Source organism: Protopterus annectens, chromosome 16.part0 (genome assembly GCF_019279795.1).
Source record: "Protopterus annectens isolate FY-2018-M chromosome 16.part0, PAN1.0, whole genome shotgun sequence".
Classification (NCBI taxonomy): domain Eukaryota; kingdom Metazoa; phylum Chordata; order Ceratodontiformes; family Protopteridae; genus Protopterus; species Protopterus annectens.
The window spans coordinates 338,316,850-338,342,327 of NC_056750.1; the positions used below are offsets into that span (position 1 = coordinate 338,316,850).

A 25,478-nucleotide genomic window follows, 5' to 3' on the forward strand; every position below is an offset into this window, starting at 1 on the left:
CTTTGTTCTGTCAAGGTAGCACCTGACCTGCCAAGGTCTTCCAAGTTACTCAGAATCTTTTCTCCATTTTTTTTAAATCAAGCTAGAGCACTGTGAGATTGCTGACTTGATTCAAGGTAAGTTCAGAAACAACTACAGGCATGAGAAATGGATTATTGCAAAACACAACCCTGCCCTTGTGAAAAATCGGATATGGTTGGCCTACTATGAGAGCTTGCATAAACTCATCCTGAAGATGTCAGAGCAATGAGTAAATCAGTCTTACAAGTAATGAACCATAAATCAGCCTGAGAAGTAGGTTCAAAAGGAGATAAACTCAATTTTTCAAAAACAAAGTTGAGATCCTAGGGAGGAGGAATATGCTTGGAAAGGGGTCTCATGTGCAACCCACCTTTCATAAGCTGTTTGACAACAAAAATAAATGAAAGATCCATGGACAGACAAGCTGAGATGCAGGCAAGATGCACTTTGATAGAAGCATATGACAAACTGTCTAATTAGATCACAAAAATATTTCTAAACCAGAGGGGTTGAAACCCTTCTGGGGTCTCTGATACTGGCTAGGTACCACCTACTTACTTGCCTCCTTAAATACATCCTGCACATCCTGATAGAACAAGTGTAAAGTTGTCAGTTGCAATTGCTCTAAGCTGAGGTGTACCATTCGCTCCTGATGGTGTGTGAGCAGATCCACTGTGAGGAAACTTGTGGTAATTGCCCTTGGCAAACTCCATTAAAACAACTTTGCCTGGGCCAAAAGGGGACATCCACAATTACTTTTAATTCTTTCTGAATCTTTAGAAGTAATTGGGGAATCAACAGAAATGATGGAAATGCATACAAGAACATATCCAACCATGGGAATAATAGAGCATCTGTTTTCCAAGTATGGCTGCAAAGATGTATTTTTTTTTTCTTAAACAAGAAACATTTTTATTAAATGGGCACTTATGACATAGGCAATCAAACATTTATATAAATGAAAACAAACCATACTGACAATTTTAATTGTAAACAGCATATATCACAAACCATATTGACATAATTTTAGTTGTAAACATTATACATCACTTATCTCTCCAGTCATGGTCAACCATTACATACCTCATTCATATCCTGCCTTCTTTTAAACCATGCTTCTCCTCTACATGTACTCTTCCCACAATTACCATTTTTTTATACAATTTGCTTCTACCCTTTTCTAAAGATCCCAATTCCAGTTGTTTTATCTCTCTTACTATATTCAGCTTATTCCACTTGACTCTTGCCTTCTTCCCAGGCTGCAAGGATGTCTTGAACAGAAATTCTTCAGTTGTCTGTTTTGAAAGGAATGGAAAATGAGAAGTTATGTACCTACCATAACGTTCCATGTTAGTTGTCTTCTCTCGCCTTCTTTCTTGCTGGATGGGTTCGGAGCCGATCTTTGGCTCCGACCCGGCCACTTACTAAAGCTCGAGAGCTAATTTTACCGGCTCGAGGCAACCCTATATCCCACGATGCAAGGCGATAACTACCCAGATCTCGTTTGGTAGCTAAGGAAAAATTATGCAATATATTCCTCCAACTGGAGAGGAGGAGGAAGAGGTAATAATCCCCCGAAAAAGACCAACCTGATCTAGTGACACTAGTAAGCTAATTAGCTGGAAAAATTGGATCAAGACTCTTCAAGGAAGAGGAACAATCTTCTCGGTCTGACCAGGCTAGGGGGATGGTGGGCGGGACACAAGAAAGAAGGCGAGAGAAGACAACTAACATGGAACGTTATGGTAGGTACATAACTTCTCAATGTTAAGTTGTCAATCTCGCCTTCATTCTTGCTGGATGGGACCGCGTGCCTAGCACCTTTATCCTGGGTGGCTCAATGGAACAGACTCTTGAGAACGGTTGAACCAAAATTTGCTCTGTCTCTGGAGGCCAAGTCTAATTTGTAATGCCAAACAAAGGTATGAGGAGAGGCCCATGTGGCTGCTGCACAAATAGTGTCTATTGGAAGTCTAGCCTGAAAAGCTGTAGATGTAGCTAGTGCTCTGGTGGAATGGGCTTTTGGCCTAGAAATCAACTCTTTACCTCTGAGTTGATAAATGCATGTAATCACAGAAGACAGCCACCTAGATAGGGTTACCTTGGATACTGGAAGGCCTTTCCTGTTCTCTGCATAGATAAAAACAGTTGATCAGATTTCCTAAAATGTTTGGTTCTGTCCAGATAATATCTGAGTTGGCGGTGAACATCGAGATAATGTAGTTTTTGTTCCGCTCTATTAGAATAATTTGGGAAAAAAACTGGAAGATCAATAGATTAGTTTAAGTTAGTCTGTGATGCCACTTTGGGTAAGAAAGATGGATTAGTCCTTAGAGAAACTCTGTCTTTCTGGAAGATTAAGTAGGGAGGACGAATGCAGAGGGCATGAAGCTCAGATACTCTCCTGGCAGAAGTAATGGCGACTAGAAAGAGCGTCTTCCAAGAAAGAAATTTCAATGAACAGGTAGCCGCAGGTTCGAAAGGGGGAAGAATCAAGGATGTTAACATTAAATTTAGATCCCACTGTGATGGGGGGGGGGGGTCTCTAATCGGAGGTTTAAGTAAAAATATACCTCTAAGGAATGCCTTGGAAAGTTTATGTGACATGATGTTGTGGTCCAACAAGCAGATATGAAAATTTCAAATGGCTGCCAGCTGAACTTTTACTGTGGAGGAAGAAGATCCTGAATGAAAAATCTCGGCTAGGAAGTCCAAGACCGAATGAATCGGAGCAGTAAAGGGATCTATGTTCCTAGCTTTTGCCCAGAAGGAGAAACGTTGCCATTTACTAGTGTAAATCCTTCTGGTGGAAGATTTAAGGGAAGCTACTATGATATCCCGGACGGGATTAGAAATCATAGGAAGCCTGGCTAGGGATGGAAGTGGAGCAACCAAGCAGTGAGGTTGAGAGAAGGTATGGATTGGTGCAGCTGCCCCGACTGGTGGGTCAGATCATCTGGAACCGGGTCCAGATGCCATGGCTGTACCAAAAGATAATAATGTAGGAACGGAAACCATATCTGTCGAGGCCAATAAGGGGCAATGAGAATCATCTTGGCTCTCAAGGCGGTTGCTTTCTGAATTACTTGTGGTATTAGAGGGAAAGGAGGAAAGGCATAGAGAAGTCCCCGGGGCCAATCTTGGATTAGAGCGTCTCTGGGGGGATGTCCTGGAAGGGGGAAAGAGAGAGAAGAGGTCAGGGCATTTGCTGTTTTGAGGGGTAGCAAAACGACCGCAGCAAGGAAGGCCCCACTTCTGAAAAATCTCTTCAGTCACAGATTGTTTGAGAGACCACTCGTGAGGCATGAGAATAGCTCTGCTCAACCTGTCCGCTATTATGTTGGATTTCCCAGGGATATGCGTTGCTATCAGAAACCGCTGAGAAGAGATTGCCCACTGCCAAAGTCTGAGTGCCTCTCGACACAGTGGCTAGGACTTGGTTCCGCCCTGCTTGTTGATATACCACACTACGGACATATTGTCCGTTTGGACTGCAATAGTTCCCAGGGGAAGAGAGTCGTGGAGGGCTTGCAACATTAAAAGCACTGCTCTCAACTCCAGGACATTTATGTGCAGGTGGCATTCGAAAGGTTGCCAAGTGCCATGGACCATCCTGCCCTGATAATGCCCCCCCCTCACCCGATCAGGGAGGCGTCCGATGTAACCATGACGACCGGGGCGGGAGGAACAAAGGGTCTGCCCTGATGGACTTGAGGGGACAATATCCACCAGGTCAGATGCCTTTTGCAACTTGGAGTTATTATGATCCTGTGACGCATGGGAAGTCGTTGAAAGGACCATTGGGCGAACAGCATCCATTGTAGGAGACGCATGTAAAAGCGGGCAAGGGGAAGAAGTGTTATGGCGGCCACCATAAGACCCAATACTTTCAGAGCAAATCTGGCCTGAATTTTGTTGCTCTGAAGAATCACATGGATGTGGTTTTGAATATCCAAGATCCTTTGGTCTGTTAACTTTGCTGAAAGTTGTACAGTGTCCAATTTGGCGCCTATAAAAGTAATAGATTGACAGGGCGAAAAGGCAGATTTTTCAAAATTTATAGAAATCCCTAGCCCTCTGCAAATGTGAATGGTGTAATCTCTGGCTTGGAGAAGTTGATGCCTGGTGGTGGCAGTGAGGAGCCAGTCGTCTAGATATAGAAACACCTGGAATCCTTGACGTCTCAGGTGAGCCGTAACCGCTGCCATACATTTGGTGAACACTCTGGAGGCTGTAGTGAGTCCAAATGACAGGGCTCTGAACTGGAAGTGACTGGCCCCCAGCCGAAAGCGGAGAAACCTTCTGGAGCGCCTGTGAATTTTTATGTGATAGTACGCATCCTGAAGGTCCACCGAGCACATCCAATTGTCCTTGCCCAGAAAGGGTAGAATGGACTGAAGCGTGACTATCCAGAATCTTGTTTTCTTTACAAACTTGTTTAGTTTGCTGAGATCTAATATTGGTCTCAAGTCCCCTGTCTTTTTTGGTACTAAAAAGAACCTTGAGTAGATTCCGGATCCTATTTGGTCTGCCGGGACTGGCTGGATGGCTCTTTTTGCTAGCAGTTTTGATATCTCTGGTACTGCTAGTTCCTTTAGACCAGGTGGAACGTCTGGTAGGGTTCCCTTTTGCTGAATTGGGGTTTGGATAAAGGGAATTTTGTAACCCTCAGATATGATCGACTGTACCCATTTGTCTTGAGAAAGGGAAAGCCAGGCTTTTGGGTACAGCGATAATCTTCCCCCGACTGCCTCCGAAGATGGACAATCGGCAACATCTCAGGGATGCTGGAAGGGTTTGTCAGAGAGAGACTCCCTGCTACCCTGATTCTGCAGACCCCCTCTGCCCCTAGGGCGGCGTCTGTTGTTGTTACCCCCTCTGCCTCTGGGGGTAAACTGACCTCGTGCGTCAGGCGTGACTCCTTGAGATTTGCGGAACCACATTTTCCCTCCCTTCTGACCTTTTAGGTAAGGTCTTGAAGGGGTGGAGAAACGGACTCCTACGGCAGAAAGAGTCTTGCCATCTTGTTCGCATCTAGTCAAGGTGTCTTTCACTTGAGGTCCGAACAAGGTTGAACCATCAAAGGGAGAGTTTGTGAAGGGCGCCTTGAAGGAGTCTGCAAAATTACAAAGCCGCATCCAGGATTGACGCCTTAAAGCCACTCCTGTGCCTGCGGCCCTACTCGCTCCATCGGCTGCATATGAAATGAGTCACATGGAGGAGTTAACAATGGAGTTTAGGATTCCTAGCTGTGAGTTAATTTTATCCTGGGACCCAGCAGCTGACGGATCCTGTAAAACTTCTCCCAACTCTTTAAGAACATCTCTTTGAAGGCGGGTGAAGTGACAAATAGTTCAGTGACCGCATGGCAAAGGTCGCTGAAGAAAATATCCACTTGCCGTACCTATCCATAGTCCTGGAATCCTTGTTAGGAGGATGGACAGGTACTGAAGGATCAGCTAATTCCTTCTTGGTGGCTGCAGCCACCACCATGGCATCAACCGGGACACCTTTTGTCAAAAATTGCCTATCAGGTGGGGCCATAATGAATTTAGATGGCCTCCGAGGAATGGGTTCCACCGAGTCCGGGGCCATCCATGCCTTCCGAGCCACCACGTCCATAAGAGGGTCGAAAGGCGTAGACACCCAGGAGGTGGAGGGTCGAGACCCGAACGCCTCTAGGTATACCGACTCGTCCTTGGAAGGATTAAGGGAAGGCCAGTTCCCCCCTCTGCTTAAGGAGTCCAAGGATGTCTGAGAAAGAGACATCCTCAGAGGGGGACCTTGGGGATCCCTCCGACTCATCCAAGTCAGTATCGGATGTAATAGACTCGGGGGAGTCTAGATGTTTTCTCTTACATGTCCTCTTACGCGGAGGCTCACCTGACGGGTCAGGAGAAGCCTCGGAAGAAGAAGATATTCCCAGTGGGGAAACCTGAGGCGTTGGATCTCTGGGTCCAGGAGCAAGAAAGTGGGAAGAGACGTCAGCAGGCACTGTAGTGGGAGGAGCTGATGGAACTGACCGTTGACTACGCCCTGGGGCTAGTACACTAATCATCACCTTGAAGGCTCCCCCATCAGAGAGACCAGAAGGCTCCCGCTCCGAAGAGATAGGAACCCCAGGCCGCACCGACAAGGACGGCTCCGAGGCTGATGGGGCTGAGCTCACCAGCGCCGAAGCTCCAAGGGGGAGAACGGGGTCGGACAAGGGTCCGATGCCACTCGCCCCCTCGGAGCCGACGAGAGAGACCAGACGCCTGGATCCCTCCAATGAAGGCATCAAGGAGGAGATCGAAGCAGAGGACGACGGAGCCGAAGGGGGAGGTAGTAGCGACTCCGAAGTCACAACAGTCATGGCTCCAAGGAGCTCCGGCTCAGAGCTTTGTAAGAGAGTCGAAGGAGGAATGTTAGGTGGATGTGTAATAGCTACCGTCTGTTGAGACGGGCTATGGAGCATTTGAGCCAATGCCTGAGACTTCTACTCACCACTCTCTCAAGGTCGTGGTCTGACAGCCTGGACGACCGAGAAGACTGGTTCCGATGACTCCACTCTGACAGCAGTGGTGATCTCGGAGCCGAATGTATCGACTCCAGCGAAGGGATCTTGATTTCTTTCTTGAGATAGGTGGAGCCGAAGGAGCGAAGGATACGTCAGCTCCAGCCGGAGCCGACACTGAGTGCCCAGATTTAGCGGTATCGGCGCCGGATGGAGCTGATACTGTAACTTGTGACACAGAAGGATCGGCTCTGGCTGGAGCCGATCTCGTCACAGAAGGCGAACCAGTAGCCGATGGCTTAGGGCTTGGAGCCGAAGGCTTAACTGGTTTCAAGGGCTTCCCCGGAGCCAACTTAGTCGAGGAGCTCTCAGGCTTTAATAAGCCCCTCAGTATTAATTTATTTCTGCGCTCCTGCAGGACTCTTGGGCTGAAGGCATGGCAGACAGCACAAGAGTCCTGCAGGTGCAGAGGTCCCAGGCAGTAAAACACAAGTGTGACCGTCTGTCAGAGACATCTTCTGACAGCATGAGTGACACGTCTTGAAGCCTGAGACCTTTGTGTCCTCCGACATAACTGTGTCGAGGAAACACCAAGTAACAAAAAAAAAAAAAAAAAAAAACACAGACACACACACACAATAAACACCCAATCCAATAAAAGTTAAAACAGGGATACAAACACACCCAAACACCACACAGAATCCCTGACATAAAATTAGGAAAGGGGGAGGCTTAAGGCCTAACTTAGGGGAAGGGATAAATAACTGGAAAAAGAGGGAACACTAACGGAAAAAGGGTTAAACTAATCGTTAAGAGTTTACACAACAACGGTAGTGACTAAAATTAAAGGGGAGAGACTAAAAGTCTGAAATTTGAAAAACTTACCAGGAGCCGGTAAAAAAAGCACCTCGCAAGCGAAAGTGGCAAACGAGATCTGGGTAGTTATCGCCTTGCATCATGGGATATAGGGTTGCCTCCAGCCGGTAAAATTAGCTCTCAAGCTTTAGTAAGTGGCCGAGTCGGAGCCGAGGATCGGCTCCGAACCCATCCAGCAAGAATGAAGGCGAGATTGACAACTTAACATCATCTATTTAAGGTGTTCTCCACATCTGGATCAAATCCTGGAAGACCCTCTACATGGAGCTTCTACCCAAAATGGTCTCTCTCCAGGATCTGAGTTCTGTCTGCCAACGTGTTTTGCTCCGATGAAATGTTCAAGGCCTGAAGAGTCGGGGAATGCTGTACAGCCAAGCTCTCAGGCCATCACTGCAGTCCAAAAAAAGAGAGTATGACCTTGTACCCCCCTCCCCGTTCAGGCACGACATCACAGTAGTGTTGTCTGTGACCATTAAGAGAGAATCCAGAGTTCATAAATGGTTAAAAAAATAAACTTTAAAGGCATGAATGATTGTCAACATCTCTTTCACATGTATGTGTTTTGGAGTGCCTGGAGGATGCCACAGGCCTTGCATTTGAACTTCCAAGGACACAGCTCCCTACGCAAAATCTGAACAGTCCATCTGGACAGACTGGATGGGGTCTGGAGAGAGAAAGGGATTCAAGAAACTGTCGATCCCTTTACCACCGCAGTTCCTGTTTCATAAATCTTAGTACCTAGAAAATCAAGGGATGAAGGTGCTGGGTCCAACAATTTTTCAAGTACCACTGAGCTCTTCTCATATGTAGTCTAGCTTGTAGCATCAGGAGGTTCACTGACACCATGAGGCCCAGAAGTTTGAGGAACTCTTTTGCCAACATCAGGTTTAGAACAGAGAAATCCAAGAAAATGTCCCAAGTCAGAACTTTGTCTTCCTGCAAAAAGACCATCCATTTCACTGTGCCTGTCACCCCCACCCAAGGAAGACAATGCACTGACAGGGTGTTAGAAAGGACTTTTGAAAGTTCAATTTGAAACTCAAGTGGGAAGGAGTGATGCAACCTTGTCAAAAGACTACAAGCACCTGGATACAGAATCTGCACATATCAGCATGTCATCTAAATAAGGAAAAATGTGGATGCCTGGAGTTCTGCAATAGGCAACCACTGAGGCCAGACAAAAACACTAAGTGCAGTATACAGTCCAGAGGCTAATGCAGCACACTAATATGTAAGGTAAACACAGAAAATCTCAAAAATGTCCAGAAATTGGGAGCAATATGAATATGAAAAGCATATTTGAGCTCTACAGTAACCATGAAACAGTGGTCTGGAATCAATGCTAGGGCCAACTGTAAAGTAAGCATTCTGAAATTCATAACTTTTACAAAAGTGTTTAGAAAGGACAAATCTAGGATGGGTCTTCAAAGAGTCCTTTTTTGTTATCAAAAAGTCCTTTGCCTTTGTGTTTTGCATGCAATGATTCTGACTCCTGCCTCTACAACTGAAGGAGCACTGGAAGAAACATCTCTGCCTCTTCTGATGGTTGTGGGGGAAGTCCCTTGAAATGGGGAGGGTTTTCTCTCCACTGCCAAGTGTATCTTCTCCAAATGATTCTCAGAACACATTTGTCTGAGACTACTTTTGTCCAGCATGTAGAGTTGAGAGAGAGCCTGGAGGAAGAAGGGGGGTGCCTTGTGACATGGCATAGTCATTCCTTTGGAGGAGGTTGATTCTTTTCCAGAAAGGAACCCCTCCTGTTTGATTTTGAAGAATTATCCACCTACCATTTCCTTTTGGATCCCTGATTTTGCTTGGCTGGGATTTTTATTTGTTCTGCCCATTGAAGGAAGACACCTTGTTTGGGGAGAACTTGGGTACATAATACATCTTGGATACCCCATGCATTAATTTACCTCTGTCATCCAACTGCTTGCAAATCTGTATAACAGAAGGCCCAAACACCAATTCAGAACTTATGGACACATTCCAAATTTCAGCATTAAAATCATCAGAGAATTACATAACCAAGCATACTGTCTTAATACAACCAGAAGAATCAGCATATCTCATGATTGTATATACACATTCAAGCACATCTCTCAAACCATGTTTCGCAACCTGAGACAATTTAGAAACAATTTCATTGCTTAACAGAAATGACCAACTTGTGGATGTGGGTACATTGAGAATTTACCCACAGTTTTGCCTGGTTTAATTATGAGGGCGAAGCATCACTTATTGCTTAAGTATTTAATGATGTTTACTTTCGGATGCAATAAAACAGCAATATGGAGAATTTCAGATGTTTTAGCTATAACATTTTGCATCCCACCTAAATGAGATGCAGTGTTTCATCACAGATCCTGTACTTGAATCTCAACTTAAATCGAAAAAAAAAAGCTAAACCTTAAACGCAATAGTTAAACTTTGATAAAAAAAAAAAAGGCAAGTACATTACCTATTAGAATGCTTTGAAATTCTGTGTAGCTAGATTGCACTTGGTTTATATGGCACACCTGTCAGTGTTAGAGCCATTAAAACCCAACAAGCCACTTAAGACAATGGCATGAGAATTCAGTTCAGTTACTGAATTAATGCAAAAGTGTGAAGCTAATTTAATATTCACCATTCTTCCCATACAACAAAAAAGTTATGTATCAATCTTTAAACAGGTTACAAGTTCATACCTTAATAGATATGACACATCAGAGTAAGGCTCGTTTATTAAAAAACAATCCAACATCAGAACATTACGTGGTTCCATCCTTGTCTCCCTCTCACAGATTAAGCACTAGACTCCCTAAACCAGGCAGCAGAACCGCTTCTCATATTCATGAACAAATAAAAATAGCAACCTAGTTAAAAAAAAAAAAAAAAAAATGGGTCTTAACTGTAAATATGCAGATCCTTTCTCAAATCTCCACTCTTTCTGCTCTGTCTTCTGCCACTTACTCTATACAATTGCATGTTGATTGGCAGCAATTAAAACAGCACAGCTCAACTGCATGTTCCCATACAGTTCACATATCTGCTCTGTAAAACATCGCTCTCCTATAAGACACCATTCTCACTATACCACTGATTCCTCTCCTGACAGTCTGCCTGAAGTGTGTAACCCATAATTCTGAGATCCACATCTATAACAAATAGAATGCGACTTCCAAAGAAATACAGCAAGTCTCTCTGTAGTTCTAATACAGTTTTTCTCCAAGAGGGATCAGTTTCCCTGCATCCCATGACAGACAGATGCACACTCATTACTTCATAAGTTGAATTCTAGATGGCTGTATCTCTGAGAGGTAAGGGGTATATACTCCAGGCAGCACAACTCATCTTTGGTACAACAATCTCCCTGTAAAAGGTTTTCAGTCTCACTATTCCAGGATTGCAACTGTCTTTCTTTGAATTAGTACAGGAATCTCCACTCCTTTGTCCCAAAAGGAATACCATTCATTCCCTGAACATCTAGGAAATACTATGTTTAATTAGTATACTTGAGAGGGAAAAAAATCAGATGATTAACTGATTCAAATTCACCTCTCAGGCTACTTTTAGCACAAATGAAGAATTTGTACATCATGTTAGTCTTTCCTTATGAAGTATCAAATATGCATTCACTTGGCCAATGGAATTTCCATTAAAAGGAGTGCTTTCCAAGATGGGTATTTCAATTCTGTTGAGAAGGCAAGTTCAGAAGACGGTAATACTAATTTCTGAAGGCCAAAATTCAGGTTCCACTGAGCAAGTGGACTCCTTAGTGGCATTCTCATGGAAAAATCTAAGCCAGTGAGCTATTACTAAAATGCTAGTGAAAGTTAGACATAGCCAAAAGATTAACCACGATAGAAAGAAAGCTGAAAAACAGCTAAAGAGATCCAGGCCCCTGTTAGTAGCCCATAGAGCAAATCTATCCCACTCCCCTTTCTGTATTTGCCTCATGCTAGGCCTCTGGCAGAAATTAAGATTAGAACAGTCCCTGGCCATCATCAAAAGCAGAGAAACCAAGCAATTAGTTTGATAGGATGAAGGTCTGAGTGAGTCTTTCCTGACAGGTGACTGAGAAGGGTGCCATAGGGTCAGATATAGATGTTTCTCTAGAAGACGTGGCCATAAGAGGGGACAACTATACTTGCTATAGCCAAAAGAAAGCAACGAGAATAACCTCAGACTTGTTGGCCTTCACCTCCAAGATGAGCTTTGGAATAAGTTGAAGAGTAAGAAAAGAAAAAATCCTTGGACCAATTCTGGACTACAGCATCCCTCGGTGGCTGCTTGCTCTAGAAAGAGGATAAAGGAACAGAAGCCACTGTACTTGGCATTAGTCAAGGAAAAACTGCAGCATGACTTCCAAATGATGGAAAGTGATCCAGCCTACAAATAAGCTTAGGGACTCCTGAGGCAACAAAAGCAGTGACTGAATCTGTGTATCAGAGGATTGCCTAACCTATAATGCAAACTGCCATCAAAAAGTGGTTCAAAAAACAGCCCAATCCGACATTCACATGGCTGTTCTGCAAAATGGATATAATGGATTCCTCCCTGTCTGTTTATATATGAGACCACATTCATTACCTATAAATATGGTGGGGGCACCTTAAGGAGAGGTTCTTGTAGGGCAAAATGTACCACTCTCGTTATAAACATTTATGTGCAATTGGGCCTCTGCTTGCAAAAATACTCCTTCTACCATCCATGTCTTGTCAATGTCCCCCAACCTAGAGCTATGTCCATGGTGAGCATCAATGAGGATGAAAGGGAATGCCCATACATAGTTTGGAGTTGTGCTTCTGCCAGTGCAGACGTGCTTTGCAAACACTGGAAATTTTGTTTTGAAAGGAGATGGAGGGCTGAAATCTGATATTTCTAATCTGCAGGTACAAAGAAGCACTCTCACAGGATACCTTGTTCAGGATACCAAATTATGGTGGCTGCCATCACGCCTAAATGTTCTGAGGTATAAACGAGCCAGAACTGAGAACTGTTGGAAAGCATAGCTCACTGCCATCAGAACAGAAGCAATTCTTTCATAAACTAAACAGACTTTCCAATTCTGAGTGCCTAGGTTGCATCATATGTGAATGCAAGGTTCTGTCTAGGGCATGAACTATGACTTCATCACTCAATGTTATGCCTTGGGACTAAAATGTGAGCAGTGATGTCCTCTGCTTTTATTAAGCTTTCTAACTATGGTATAGTTGGGAGCCAGTCATCCACGTAAGCAAAGACTTCTGTACCGTATCAGCCTCTAGTGAACCATTAACATAGCCCTGCATCTGTTGAACATCCTGGGGATTAAGTGAGACCAAATGTCAGTGCCTGAAAGTGATAATGAACATCTCCTACTCAAAAGCAAAACATTTTTGTTCCTTAGCTATTTTTATGTGTAAGAAAATGTCTTAAGAGATCTACATAATACATCTCCCTCAATGATGTCACAGAGAAATATTTGCATAAAGACCACATGGAGTGTTTGCTTTGGGACAAACTACATTATACTTCTTAGAACTAGAATGGATCTTAAGTACTTTGTGAATCTTTTGTTTTTGGTTAGTCCCCTCAGACTGCCTGCTACTCCCCCACCCCCAACTTACCCTGGTTTGCTGGGATTGGTCATGACTCCTAAGGGCATCTTGAGTGCTTGGCTTGTTCATGTCTCCATCTGATGGGTGGATTTTATTGATTATGCCTTACCCACTTCCTTCCTCCCTCCCTCAAAAACTCATAGATTACATGAGGACAATTCTCCTCTTAGGACCATGCCTCCCCCTTAGGAGCTCATTAATGAGTTCCCTCACATCTAGCACAGGCATGCCTATTCTTTTCCTATTGCTGTTAGTCACCCGAGCCACTAATCCAACTTGGGTCAGATGGGTCATAGTCAAGCCTTTATCCCTACATATTGGCGAAGATGGTGAAACCTAAAGAATCTTGACACTATATGATCTGCTGGCACCCAACGAAATGGCTTTCTTCTGTATGACAGTTAATATCTCTCTTTCTGCTGCTTTCCTTTGACAGGGTGGGATGCAGGGTAGTGGAAGTGTAGCTTGGGGTGGAGGTGTATGGAATGGGATTTTGTAACCTGTGGAAATTGTTTTCTTTGCCTGTCCTAGAGGATGGCTATCCATACAGCCATATATAGGGAAAGGCAACCCACTGAATACCTCCAAAGCTGAACAATCAAGACAAGCTCTCAGGGATTCTGCTGGGCCCAACTAGCAGATGAGAAATCTCAATATCCATTATTCTGCTGAAAATCGTTGCCTCTGGGTGGACATCCATTACTGGTTGTGCTGCTGCTGAGAGCCAAAATTGAACTACAACTGCTTACGACTTTTCTGGTTCCTACCAATGGTTCTATGTTTTGTCTGAAAAGGAACTCCCACAGCAAGTGTCAATATCCCTATTAGACTTGCACAGCTTAACAACAACTAGAGGCACAAAAAGACTAGAACCATTGAATGAGTTATGCAGGAATGATGCCTTGAAAATTTAAACAAAGACAAGTACAGCCAAATGTGGCAGTGGATCATAACACTGGTGCCTGCTGTCCTAGCTGTTCCAGCACAAGAAAGAGAAGAAGATAGAAATCACTGCTGCTGCCTGGGGCAGCAGTCTTTTGTTCTGCTTGGCCCTTTAGCGTCTTGTGGAATTCATCAGTAATGTCTCAAGGGGACATTGACACATGTAACAGACATCTAAGCCATCTTATAACTAATGTGGAAGATGCAAAAGCACACTTACTGTAGTGATCCTTAGCACTAAAATCTTTTATTGTTGCCTAACTTTGGAGAGGATCAAAATCTCTCTTAAGGGCATCAAAGCAGTGATATAACTTTATGACATGTGTCTTTAACAGTAGTTTCCTATCCATAGGAGGACAGAAGATGCAATCTTGTCTTCTCAGAATGGAGGTCATCATTTATGGGTCCTTCCAAGTCTTCTAAGATGGCTAGGGATATCATGCTGCCTGCCGAGGACACCACCTAAGAAGTCAAAGTTGCAGAGTAAAAGACCTACTGGAGATAAAGTGGTATCTAGGGGTTAACTACCCTTCTTTCAAATTAGTTCTAGGATTTCTTCAAATTTGGGGTTCGTACAGGACAGCAGGAATTCTCCCTCATCACCATCTTTGGTAGCAACAGAAGACTCTAAGGGTGAGTTGAGATATTTCCTATTTGTATCTACTCTTTCTCAGGCTCCTTGGAGGGGAAGATGAAGACAAGGAGGTATCTGGCGAACTGGACCTATGATGGTAAGCTCTTCTGGGATTTTCTGTTCCTCTAGTTCTAGGACATTTGAAGGCTGCAAACAAGTGGCATCGGTCTATGGCGGAACCTAGGGCAGTACTACTGTAAAGGGACACACATGCACTGATAAGGTACACTCCTATCATCAGACTCCATTCCTGAAACGTAAGTGGCAGCAAATTCTTTGCACCAGATGAAGCTGTGGCATCAATCCCAAAGTTGAATGGTTGACTGAAGACTCAAAGGTCAATGATGTTGAAGTCCAAAGATACTGAATGGATTGGCACCGACAACATCCTTAAGTTAATGACCCAAAACCCAACAATGAACAGGCCACTGACACCAAAGGTACTGGTGCCAGGAATGGCACTGAAGGTGTACCAGCATTAAAAATGCAAACTAATACCAGATCATGATCAGTGTTATTGATGCCAGAGAAACTAATGGTGTCAAAGGAAACAAAGGCTTGGAATCCCAGACTTCTCTCAGTTTGATGCCAGTATTGGGGCAGATGAGGACCAGACTGAGAAATAAGTGGCAGAGACTAAATCCCTCGCCAGCCTGAAAGACAAGGGGATAGAATTAAACCCATCTTCAACTAGGCCTGCAATAAGGCCTCCATTATCTTGGTATAATCAGTATCAACTGTCAAACTCGTGGCTGAACAATGTATCTCACGGACCTAATACAGGCAAACACTGAGGAAACTAGTTTTGCCATCTAACTCAGACTATAGAGCCACTGATACTGTCTGCAGTTCTTACTATGTAACTATTTTTCTCTAGGTGCATCAAAACCCATATTACCCCAAAATCACTAGGTTTCCCCATTTCTCACTTCTTAACAACTACAGGAAACCTACACTAGGAGTTGAAAAAAATATTCTCTTCTATTGGCAAGCTTCTCCTTATGGTGCATAAAAGATTCAGAAGCAAATGAAAATGCTTTCCTCTCCCCATTCTTTCACTAGCCAGCAAATCTGTAAGGTTAAGCTTATTTTTCCTGTTTCCAACAGTTTCCTTCTGAAATTCAAGTTACAATCTCACAGTCTACACTTAAATGATGTGCTCCCAAACAAATTCCACATAAAGTATGGCCATCTTGAAGTACAATTTTAGAGTCCACTGCAGGTACTCTAGTCCAAACTGCTCAAAAAAACATTGTCTTGAAGCTAGGCTGCTGCTTGTGTATGACTTCTAATATGAGTTTGAGAAAGCAGCTATGGTGAGGGAGTGTCACACACCCTCAAACGCGAACAGGAGTTGGGGCATGCAGCTCTGAGAAGGGAGGGATGGTTTAGGATTAGAGTGTGGGGAAGGAGTTTTAGGGTTAAGGAGTGAGTGGGAAACATAGGTTTAGAGAGGGTGATTGGAGTTTTGCAAGGTGTGTGTGTCTACAATTCCTATTCTGCATGAAATGCACACAGAAAATGAGCTGTTAAATCAACCACTGGTTTCTGCAATAGGTAACCATCAGCAGAAAATAAACAGCATTAAACAGGTTTATGTGAATGCATTTTGCAGTGGTGCATCAGTACAAGTAAATTTTGTAAACCTACACTTAAACTGGATAAATGTATTTTTCCTAATAATATGAACAGCAAGGGGCTGACTACTGTGACTATTTAAGACTTACCCGCAGGTAGTGCTGAAGTATCTTGCGACTGTGCAGGAGAAAGCTGCATGCTTGACAGAGGTAGCACAGATTCACCTGCAAAACAAAATGTTAGATATTTGCAAGGATATACATTTAAGTGTGCTACATATGAATATATTATTTGATACAAATCCTTCATTATGAAGCACAATGATCTGAAGTAGTCAGTTTCCCATCTGGTCCAACACAGCCATCTGGAAAGCAACACAAAATAACTAAAGAAAAAAACAGCATAATTAATATGACACAAGCAATGGAGAAAATACAGTTGAAAAGAAATCTGCCATAATTCCAAACCTTCGTGGACTGAAATCAGAAGACAATTGAGTTAAAACTCTTCACACACTACAAGGTGCTCTTGATGAATTCAGATTTCTTCTCATCCAGTGCATTCTTCTGACCACAAATCACTTGTCAACAATGATATAAGGATATGCATAAAAAAAAGAAAATGAAGCCTCAGAATGAAGCAGCATACCTCTCAAGTGTACCTCATTATGAGGAACGTACCTCATTTGGGGTCTTAAAAAGTTCATGTTCCTCGAAGTTCCTCAAAGTTTCACATTGAAAGAGTCTGCCACACATTCAGTGTTAGGAATTTTTTTTTAAGTGAAATCCATGGTAAATAGAAATTAATCATATTAATTCATTAAAGGATTTTCTTTGTAAGTAAAACCAGCATATTTTAACCATCCTATGACTTTCCTATTTGAAGTTGTTAGTAAGCCATTAGTATGTGTTCCACATTTTGCCCATTTGTTCCACATTATGAAGGAGAGTGGTCCTCATTTTGGAGATGGAAGGTTGAGAGCTATGTGAAGCAGCATCCACAAAACAGATTAAAAGGTCCAAGACCACACGGTGGCTTCATAACCTTCTGATTCTGGTCCAAGAAGATCAAGATTTAAACGGATTTTCTATGCAACAAAACTGCCAGTTACTGGAAATCAGAAATCTTCACCTACACACTTTTACAGAGCGAGGAGGTGGCAAAGGTGAAAAGCCAACTAAGTCTTGTCCTAACAAGGCCATTTTAAATTTGGAGGGTACGTGAAGGCCGAAGTGTGGATGTTAGTTCATGCTGCAGCACTGCATATCACCTAGATAAAAACGCTTTCAAGAGATGAAGTTGAGGCTAAAAACTCCCCTAGAATAGTAAACCTTAACTGTCTGAGTAAAAACTTCTCAACCGGAGAATAACTGAAGACAATACAGACCAAATACACTGACATATGTATCAATGAATACAAAAAAAACCCTGCTGCGACCCTCTTATCAGTAAATTCATGTAGAAGTTTTTTTTTTTTTTTTAAAATCCCAGCAGCTGAAATAAAGGAATTAGAAGTTATGTACTCACCATAACGTTCCATCTGAGTAGGTGCATTCATTTGTCTGCAACCTGTGGGTTATGGATCCGATATCGGATCCGAACCGGCATGGTTTTCCAGCTATGGATCCGAGCTCTCAGCTCCTCCCCTCACCCATAATGCCCTGCTCTCCCTACATGACCTCAGATCGAGTTTGCCAACAATAGAAATACCCTAAAAGGGTAACACATAATATGCAGGAAACTGACAAGGCCAGGGGGATAGGAGGGCGGGATGGTTGCAGACAAATGAATACACCTACTCAGATGGAACGTTATGGTGAGTACATAACTTCTAAATCTGAAGTAGGAGATTCATTTGTCTGCAACCTGTGGGACAGAGTCCCCAGCTACCTGAATCTTGGGCGGCCTTCATGGAAGGATATTCCGGAGCACCGCGGAGCCAAAGGATGCTCTACCTCTAGATGTAATATCCAACTTGTGGTGGGAGATAAAGGTATGAGATGAAGCCCAAGTGGCTGCTGAACAAATATCATCCAGAGGAATCCTAGCCTTAAAGGCCGCTGAAGTAGAAACTGACCGGGTTGAATGGGCATGTACTCCCTTCGGTGCGGGCCTTCCAGAAGCTTGATAAGCCAATAAGATGCACTGCGAAATCCAGCGTGATAAGGAGACTTTGGAAATTGGTTTACCCAAATTGAATTTAGCAAAGGAAATAAACAACTGGTCGGATTGCCTATGACCAGCTGTCCTGTTCAGATAAAATCTAAGTTGCCTGTGAACATCTAAGGAATGTAGCTTGTATTCACCTTTGTTTTGATATTTAGGAAAGAAAACAGGGAGGTTAATGGATTGATTAATATTTGCTTCAGAAGCTACCTTAGGAAGAAAGGACGGGTTGGTCCTAAGGTATACACGGTCCGGATGAAAGACCAAGTAGGGAGGCTTGACGGATAAGGCTTGAAGTTCTGAAACTCTCTTGGCCGAGGTAATGGCTACTAAAAGGCCGTCTTGAAAGATAAAAATTTCAGATCTACCGTAGCCGGGTTCGAAGGGGAGCGGTCAAGGCCTGAAGGACCAGAGAAAGGTCCCAAGGAGGAACCACTTGCTTTACAGGGGGTCTGAGGAGAAAAGTACCTTTTAGGAAAATCTTACACAATTTGGCAGACATCAGTGGACTGGAGTCTTGACCAATGACAGTGAGAAATTGCCGCAAGTTGCACTTTGACCGTGGAACTGCTGGCACCATCATTAAAAAGAGTGGTTAGAAAGTCAAGCACCAGAGGAAAGGGAACTGTGAAGGGGTCTAGACCTTGCCGCTCCGCCCAAATGGAGAATCGTTTCCACTTACTGCGGTAAACTTTCCTGGTAGATGGTTTATGAGCCGCCACCAGAATGGCCTTAACTGGAGACGAAATACCGGGAGTCCTGATCAGGAGTGGAACTGGAGCAGCCAAGCAGTCAGCTTCAGGTTGTCCAGATTCGGGGTTGATAGGTGGGATGGGTGAGATATCAGATCCGGAATGGGATCTAGAATCCAAGGAGGATTCACTGAGTGAGACCTTAAAAAAGGGAACCAGATCTGTCGAGGCCAGAATGGGGCAATGAGAATCATTCTGCACCCCAACCGAGAGGCTTTCTGAAGAACTTGGAGCATCAGAGGCAAAGGGGGGTAAGCATAAAGAAGACCGGGTGGCCAAGCATGCACCAGAGCGTCTCTTGGGGTATCTCCGGGAGGAGGTATTAGAGCAAAAAAACTGTCGCACTTGGTGTTTGAGGGAGACGCAAAAAGGAGTTCCCCACCGTGCGAAGATGCGTTTCGCTACCTGAGCATTGAGAGACCACTCGTAGGGGGAGAGAATGGTGCGACTGAGTTTGTCCGCAAGGATGTTGGACCGACCCAGAATATGCGTTGCGATGAGAAAGCGGTTGGTGGAGATTGCCCATTCCCACACTCTCATGGCTTCTCGACAAAGAGGGTAAGACCTGGTTCCTCCCTGTTTGTTGATATACCAGACGACAGACATGTTGCCCGACTGAATCGCAATAGTTCCCAAGGGAAGAAAGGCCTGAAGTGCTTGCAACGCTAAGAGCACTGCTCTCATCTCTAGAACGTTGATATGCAGTAAGGTCTCTGAATCGTTCCACGTGCCTTGGACTGTCCGGCCTGCAAAATGCCCCCCCCACCCGAGGCGGGAGGCGTCCTTGGTCACCGTGGCGAGAGGGGGAGAAGCACAAAAGGGGCGGCCTCCGTGGAGATCTGGAGAGTGGAGCCACCACAGGAGGGACCGCTTGCAAGCCTTGCTGATCGCAATGGGATGATGCATAGGAAGAGCAAGATAAGACCACTGAACTAGGAGTGTCCATTGAAGGATGCGCATATTGAACCTGGCGAGAGGAAGAAGAGCTATCGCTGCTGCCATGGACCCTAGAGCCCTCAGGACCAACTCCGCCGGAACTGAGCTGGAGTGGAGAATGGCCTGCACCTGGAGCTGCAGATTCTGAATTCTGTCCGCAGTGAGGAAGGCTCTTAACCGTCTCGTGTCTAACCTGGTACCTATAAAATCTATGAACTGCGTAGGGGCTAGGTTGGATTTTTCTGTATTTATTGTGACGCCCAGACGGGGAGCTAGATGGAGAAAGGAATCTCGCGCCAATAACAGTAGATGCCTTGTTGGAGCGGTGAGAAGCCAGTCATCCAGGTAGGGAAGACCTGCACCCCTGAAGCCTCAGGTGGGCGCTACCACTGCTAATACCTTGGTGAACACCCTGGGGCTGTGGTGAGACCCAAGGGAAGGACCCGAATTGGTAGTGACTGGCTCCCAGCCGAAGCGGAGAAACCTCCTGGAGCGCCTGTCCATTAGTATATGGTAGTACACATCCTTGAGGTCTATGGAGCACATCCAGTGATTTTCTCCCAGAAGGGGGAGAATAGACTGCAATGTAACCATTCGGAACTTCTCCTTGGGAACTGCCAGGTTCAAGAGTGAAAGGTCTAATATTGGTCTTAGATCCCCCGTCTTTTTTGGCACTAAAAAGAACCTGGAGTAGAACCCTGATCCGATCTGGTCTGGGGGGGCGGGCTGGATGGCTCTTTCCTTTAGCAGATGGCCAATTTCTGCCAAAGCGGCCTACCACTGACCGGATGGAACGTCGGGGAGGGACTTCAATTTTGGAATGTGATGAAAAGGGATACGGTATCCTCTGGATATGATGCGGAGGACCCAGCGATCTGATGTTATGGACTCCCATGCCGCTAGGTGCTCCGAAAAACGTCCCCCGACTGCCTCCAGAGTGGAGCAGCCGGGCAACCCTTCAGGGCTGCTGCACGGGCCGTTCAGAGAAGGGTTCTCTGGACCCGAAGTTCCTGGAAGCCCCTCTGCCCCTGGGGCGGTGTCCTCCCTGTCCTCCTCTGCCACGGAAGGACTGGTTGTCCGGAGCGGGTTGGGATTGCTGCGACTTCCGGAACCACATCTTCTTCTGGCCCTTTTGGTTCCTAGAATAGGGCCTCTGGGGCACAGAGAAGCGGATTCCGACGGCAGACAGCGTCTTCCCGTCCTTTTCGCTCTGGGTCAAGGTATCACGAACAGTTTTGCCAAAGAGGGCAGAACCATCGAAGGGAGCGTTCGCAAATGACGCCTTGAAGGGCTCCGTGAAATCGCAATGATGGAGCCAGACCTGACGTCTAGTAACTAGGCCTGCCCCTGCAGCTCTAGCGGCACCTTCCGTAGCATGGGACAGTAACCGCATAGAGGTATTAGTCACGGACCTGAGAGTGGCCATCCGGGTGGAGTGCAACAATTTGTCCTCCTCCGACATGGACTCTGGGGGGGATGCAGCGTATTCCTTGATAAGATCGCGCTGCATCCTAATCACATGTGCCAGGTAGTTCAGCGCCCTTACTGAAAAGGTCGCTGAACTAAACATCCGCTTCCCCAAGCGGTCCATCATCCGAGACTCCTTGCTCGGGGGATGGACTGAGGGACTCTCCTGAGTAAGTTCCCTCTTGGTGGCTGCCGCCGTCAACATGGCATCTACCGGAGGCCCCTTACTCCAATGGGCACGGTCAGCCGGGGGACTAAGTATACGGTCAGGCCTTTTTGGAATTGGCTCCATGGTGTCTGGTTCCTTCCACGCCCTGGTGGTAATCAGGTCCACCAGGGGGTCGGCAGGAGGGGACACCCAAGAGGTAGACGGGCCCGCTTCAAATGCCTCCAAGAACACGGACTCGTTCGAGAAAGACTTGGGGGCAGACCACCCCCCCCCTTATGCGAAGCATTTCCATGATGTCTCCAAAGGAGACATCCTCGGGGGTGATCTTGGGGAGCCTTCCCCTTCCTCCAAGTCCGTGTCTTCAGTGAGAGACTCGGGGGAGTCTATGTGCCTCCTTTTGCACGCATGCTTGCGAGGGGCATCCTCCGGGGGGCTGTCAGAGGACTCCTCGCAAACTGTGACCTGTTCCAAAGGAACAACCTGGGGCAAAGGAGCGGGCTGTCCCAATGGCCGGATGGTGGAAGCCTGGCCCAGTGCAGATGGAGCGCGGGACGGAGCCGAAGCAAGTGCCGGGGGGTCCGGAAACCCTCAACAGGGCCCTCTCCACTACATCAAAAGCCGAGGGGGAGCTGACCTCGACCAAAGGATCCGATAATCGGCTCCCCCTAGGATCCGAAGAGTGGATCGGAGCCGGCACCGAAGCACTCGGATCCGAGGGGGCAGTGCGCTCCGACATGGACGGCGCCGAAGGAGCACTGATCCCCCCGGATCCGAAGCTCGGATCCAGGCTCCGAGAGGTCGGATCTGAAGCACTCGAGGGCAGGGTCGGATCCGAAGTACTCAGTACTATCGGCGCCGACCCACCCCCGGCTCCGAAGCTCCTCGGCTCCAACTGCTCCAAACCCAGGTAGCGGGTCGGAGAAGGAGCTATAGGTTTAAAGAAAGGGGTCGAGCTCCCCCCCAGAGGGGGGGGGGAGGCAAGAGCACTCCCATCTGCATCTGGGCCTGGATGAACCTTCTCATCATCCGGTCCAGAGCAGCATCAGATAAACTGTACATAGATCTCGACGAGGCTACCGAGGTAGGCCTTGAGTGCCTCCTCGATAGCCTCGACGGAGATCGGGTCTCCTCCTCCTCAGGTCCCGGTGAAAAGCACACAGAAGACCAGAGCCGAGGAGGGGGAGAACCAGCAGACAAGGAGGCCAGAGGAGAAGCCCGCTTGGCAGACGGGGCCGAAACAGAGGTCTCGGCCCGCCGCTTATGGTGCTTCTCCCTCCGGTCCTTCTTTCTTGCTTCCCTCTCCTCCAAACCACTACAGGGAGGTTGAGTCCCAGGAGGAGGAGGGGGAGCCGGAGAGGAGGGAACCGTAGACACGGTACCCCCCGAAGGAGCGGTAGCCGGAGCCGAGTCCGGGGGCAAAAGTCCCGCCAGGACCAGCTTCGACCTCCGCTCTTTCAATGCCCTGGGGTTGAACCCTGCACAAATGGAACATCCAGAAGTGAGGTGTTCAACCCCAAGGCATCGAATGCACCGAGTGTGGCCATCAGCAGGGGAAAGCTTATGGCCACCCTCGGAGCACTTCGAAAAAACAGCCTTAGTTTGTTCAGACATCCTAAGAACACTAGCTTTTTACTTAAACTAGTCTAAAAAAGTAAAAGCTAACTAGCCAAACAAACACAGGCCCAAACACACACTACGCACCAGCGAGGGGAGGGAAACTAAAAGTTATAAAGGTTAATAAACTAAACAACTTTAAGCTACAATAAGGGAAACCTAAACTTTCACACAAAACTGTTGAAAAAACTTTAAATTTAACGCTAAAATTAGCTGAATAAACACTTAGCTGTAGAGCTCTCAGAAACCAATTTGGTCACCAGCGAGGCAAACTAGATCTGAGGTCATATAGGGAGAGCAGGGCATTATGGGTGAGGGAAGGAACTGAGAGCTCGATCCATAGCTGGAAAACCATGCCGGTTCGGATCCGATATCGGATCCATAACCCACAGGTTGCAGACAAATGAATCTCCTACTTCAGATGCATTCTTAACATACTGGCAGAGCTTTATGAGGCCGTCCTTGATTGGACCTCAACTGGGTATTACTTCAATCAGAAGTCTTAATTTTTCCCAGTAAATTCCCACATTCTACAATGTCCATGGAGCTAGATGATGCACACTATAATGTAAGGTGTCTGCTACAAGAAGCCCACCAGTCTTGCCAACTCAAAAGTGAACACCCTCTTGTAAATCATGAAATAACATTGACTTGATGCCACATTATTAACAAATGACTGATGCAAGCAAGCAAATAATATCTGGCAGGATGGGCAAACAGTGGGACTTCTAAAACCCTGGAAAGTCCTTTATATCTCCAATAATGTCCACCTTTGAGGGCATTACTTCATTAGAAAATGGGCTTAATATTGACATATCGGGTCTATATTATATATTCGAAGTTTCAAAACTTCGAACCTCATATGTTCGAGAACATATAAGTGAAGTTTGAAACATCGAATATATAATAAAAAAAATTAAAAAAAGAAAAAAAAACTTACCTCAATGCTCTCACGCCCACACCCCCCCCCCCCGACTTAAATATACCAACTCAGAGACCACACTTCAGTGCATAAAAGGGAAATTTTCCCATTCTGCACTGTACTGAGCTGTTACTTTTCACCTTCAAACTTTTTAAAGTTTGATCATAGGGTGTCGACCATATGACTTTCGAACTAGGGACCCGATATACACATACATATGTGTGTGTGTGGATATATATATATATATATATATATATATATATATATATATCTATATCTATATATATATATATATATATATATATATATACGTACAGTGGATTGAGATATAAAAAATGAGACCACAATAAATCATTTCAAATTGAATTAATGTGACCTATAACATGTATAATTCAATTGAAAAACAAACAAATCTATTAGGGGAAAAAATATAAAAAATAAAAATCATACAATAAGTTGGTTGCATAAGTGTGCAAACCCTTAAACTAATATTTTGTCGAAGCACCTTTTGATTTAATTACAGCATTCACTCATACTGCGGTGGTGGTGATGCGGTAGCGTTGTCGCCTCACAGTTAGACGTTGCCCGTTTGATTCTCAGTTAGAGCGTCTTCTGTGTGGCGACATGCATGAATGGGCGTTCCTTCGTTGAAGGTTGTGCATTAGGCCTGGCAAGCCAGCACGTAAAACTCTACTGCCAATCATTAGCGGACCGGAGTTCCGCTGTGGCGACCCCTAACTGGGAAAAAGACGAAAGACGCAAATTCAGTCTTCCAAGATAGGAGTCTATCAGCATTCCACATTTTGACTTGGCAATATTTGCCCACTCTTCCTTGCAAAAGCACTCCAAATGTGTCATATTGCAAGGGCATCTCTTGTGCACAGCCCTCTTCAGGTCAGCCCACAGATTTTCTATTGGATTTAGGTCTGGGCTCTGGCTGGGCCACTCCAAAACTTTAATTTTCTTCTGGTGAAGCCATTCTTTTATTGATTTTGGATGTCTGATTGGGGTAATTGTGTTGAAAGGTGAAATTCCTCTTCATCTTCAGCTTTCTGAAGGTTTTGGGCCAAAAGTGTCTGGTATTTGGAATTGTTCATAATTCCCTCCACCTTGACTAAAGCCCCAGTTCCAGATGAAGGAAAGCAACTCCAAAGCATGATACTGCCACCACCAAACTTCATCGCGGGATGGTGTTCTTTTGGTGATGCAAAGTGTGTTTTTTGTGCCAAACGTACCTTTTGGAATTGTGGCCAAAAAAGTACAACCGTGGTCTCTGACCATAGCACATTTTCCCACATGCTTTTGGGAGACTATGTATGG

At 45.3% G+C, this 25,478-nt stretch overlaps 1 protein-coding gene across 1 annotated transcript in view; it reads right to left on the minus strand.

Moving 5' to 3' along the window:
* The window catches only part of NUP188 (nucleoporin 188), a 3,305,077-nt gene that overhangs the window by 461,043 nt on the left and 2,818,556 nt on the right, over nt 1-25,478 (minus strand). Inside the window, exon 40 of the mRNA XM_044058121.1 lies at nt 16,282-16,356. Coding sequence (XP_043914056.1) covers nt 16,282-16,356 — 75 coding nt within the window. The remainder of the gene's footprint in view (nt 1-16,281; nt 16,357-25,478) is intronic.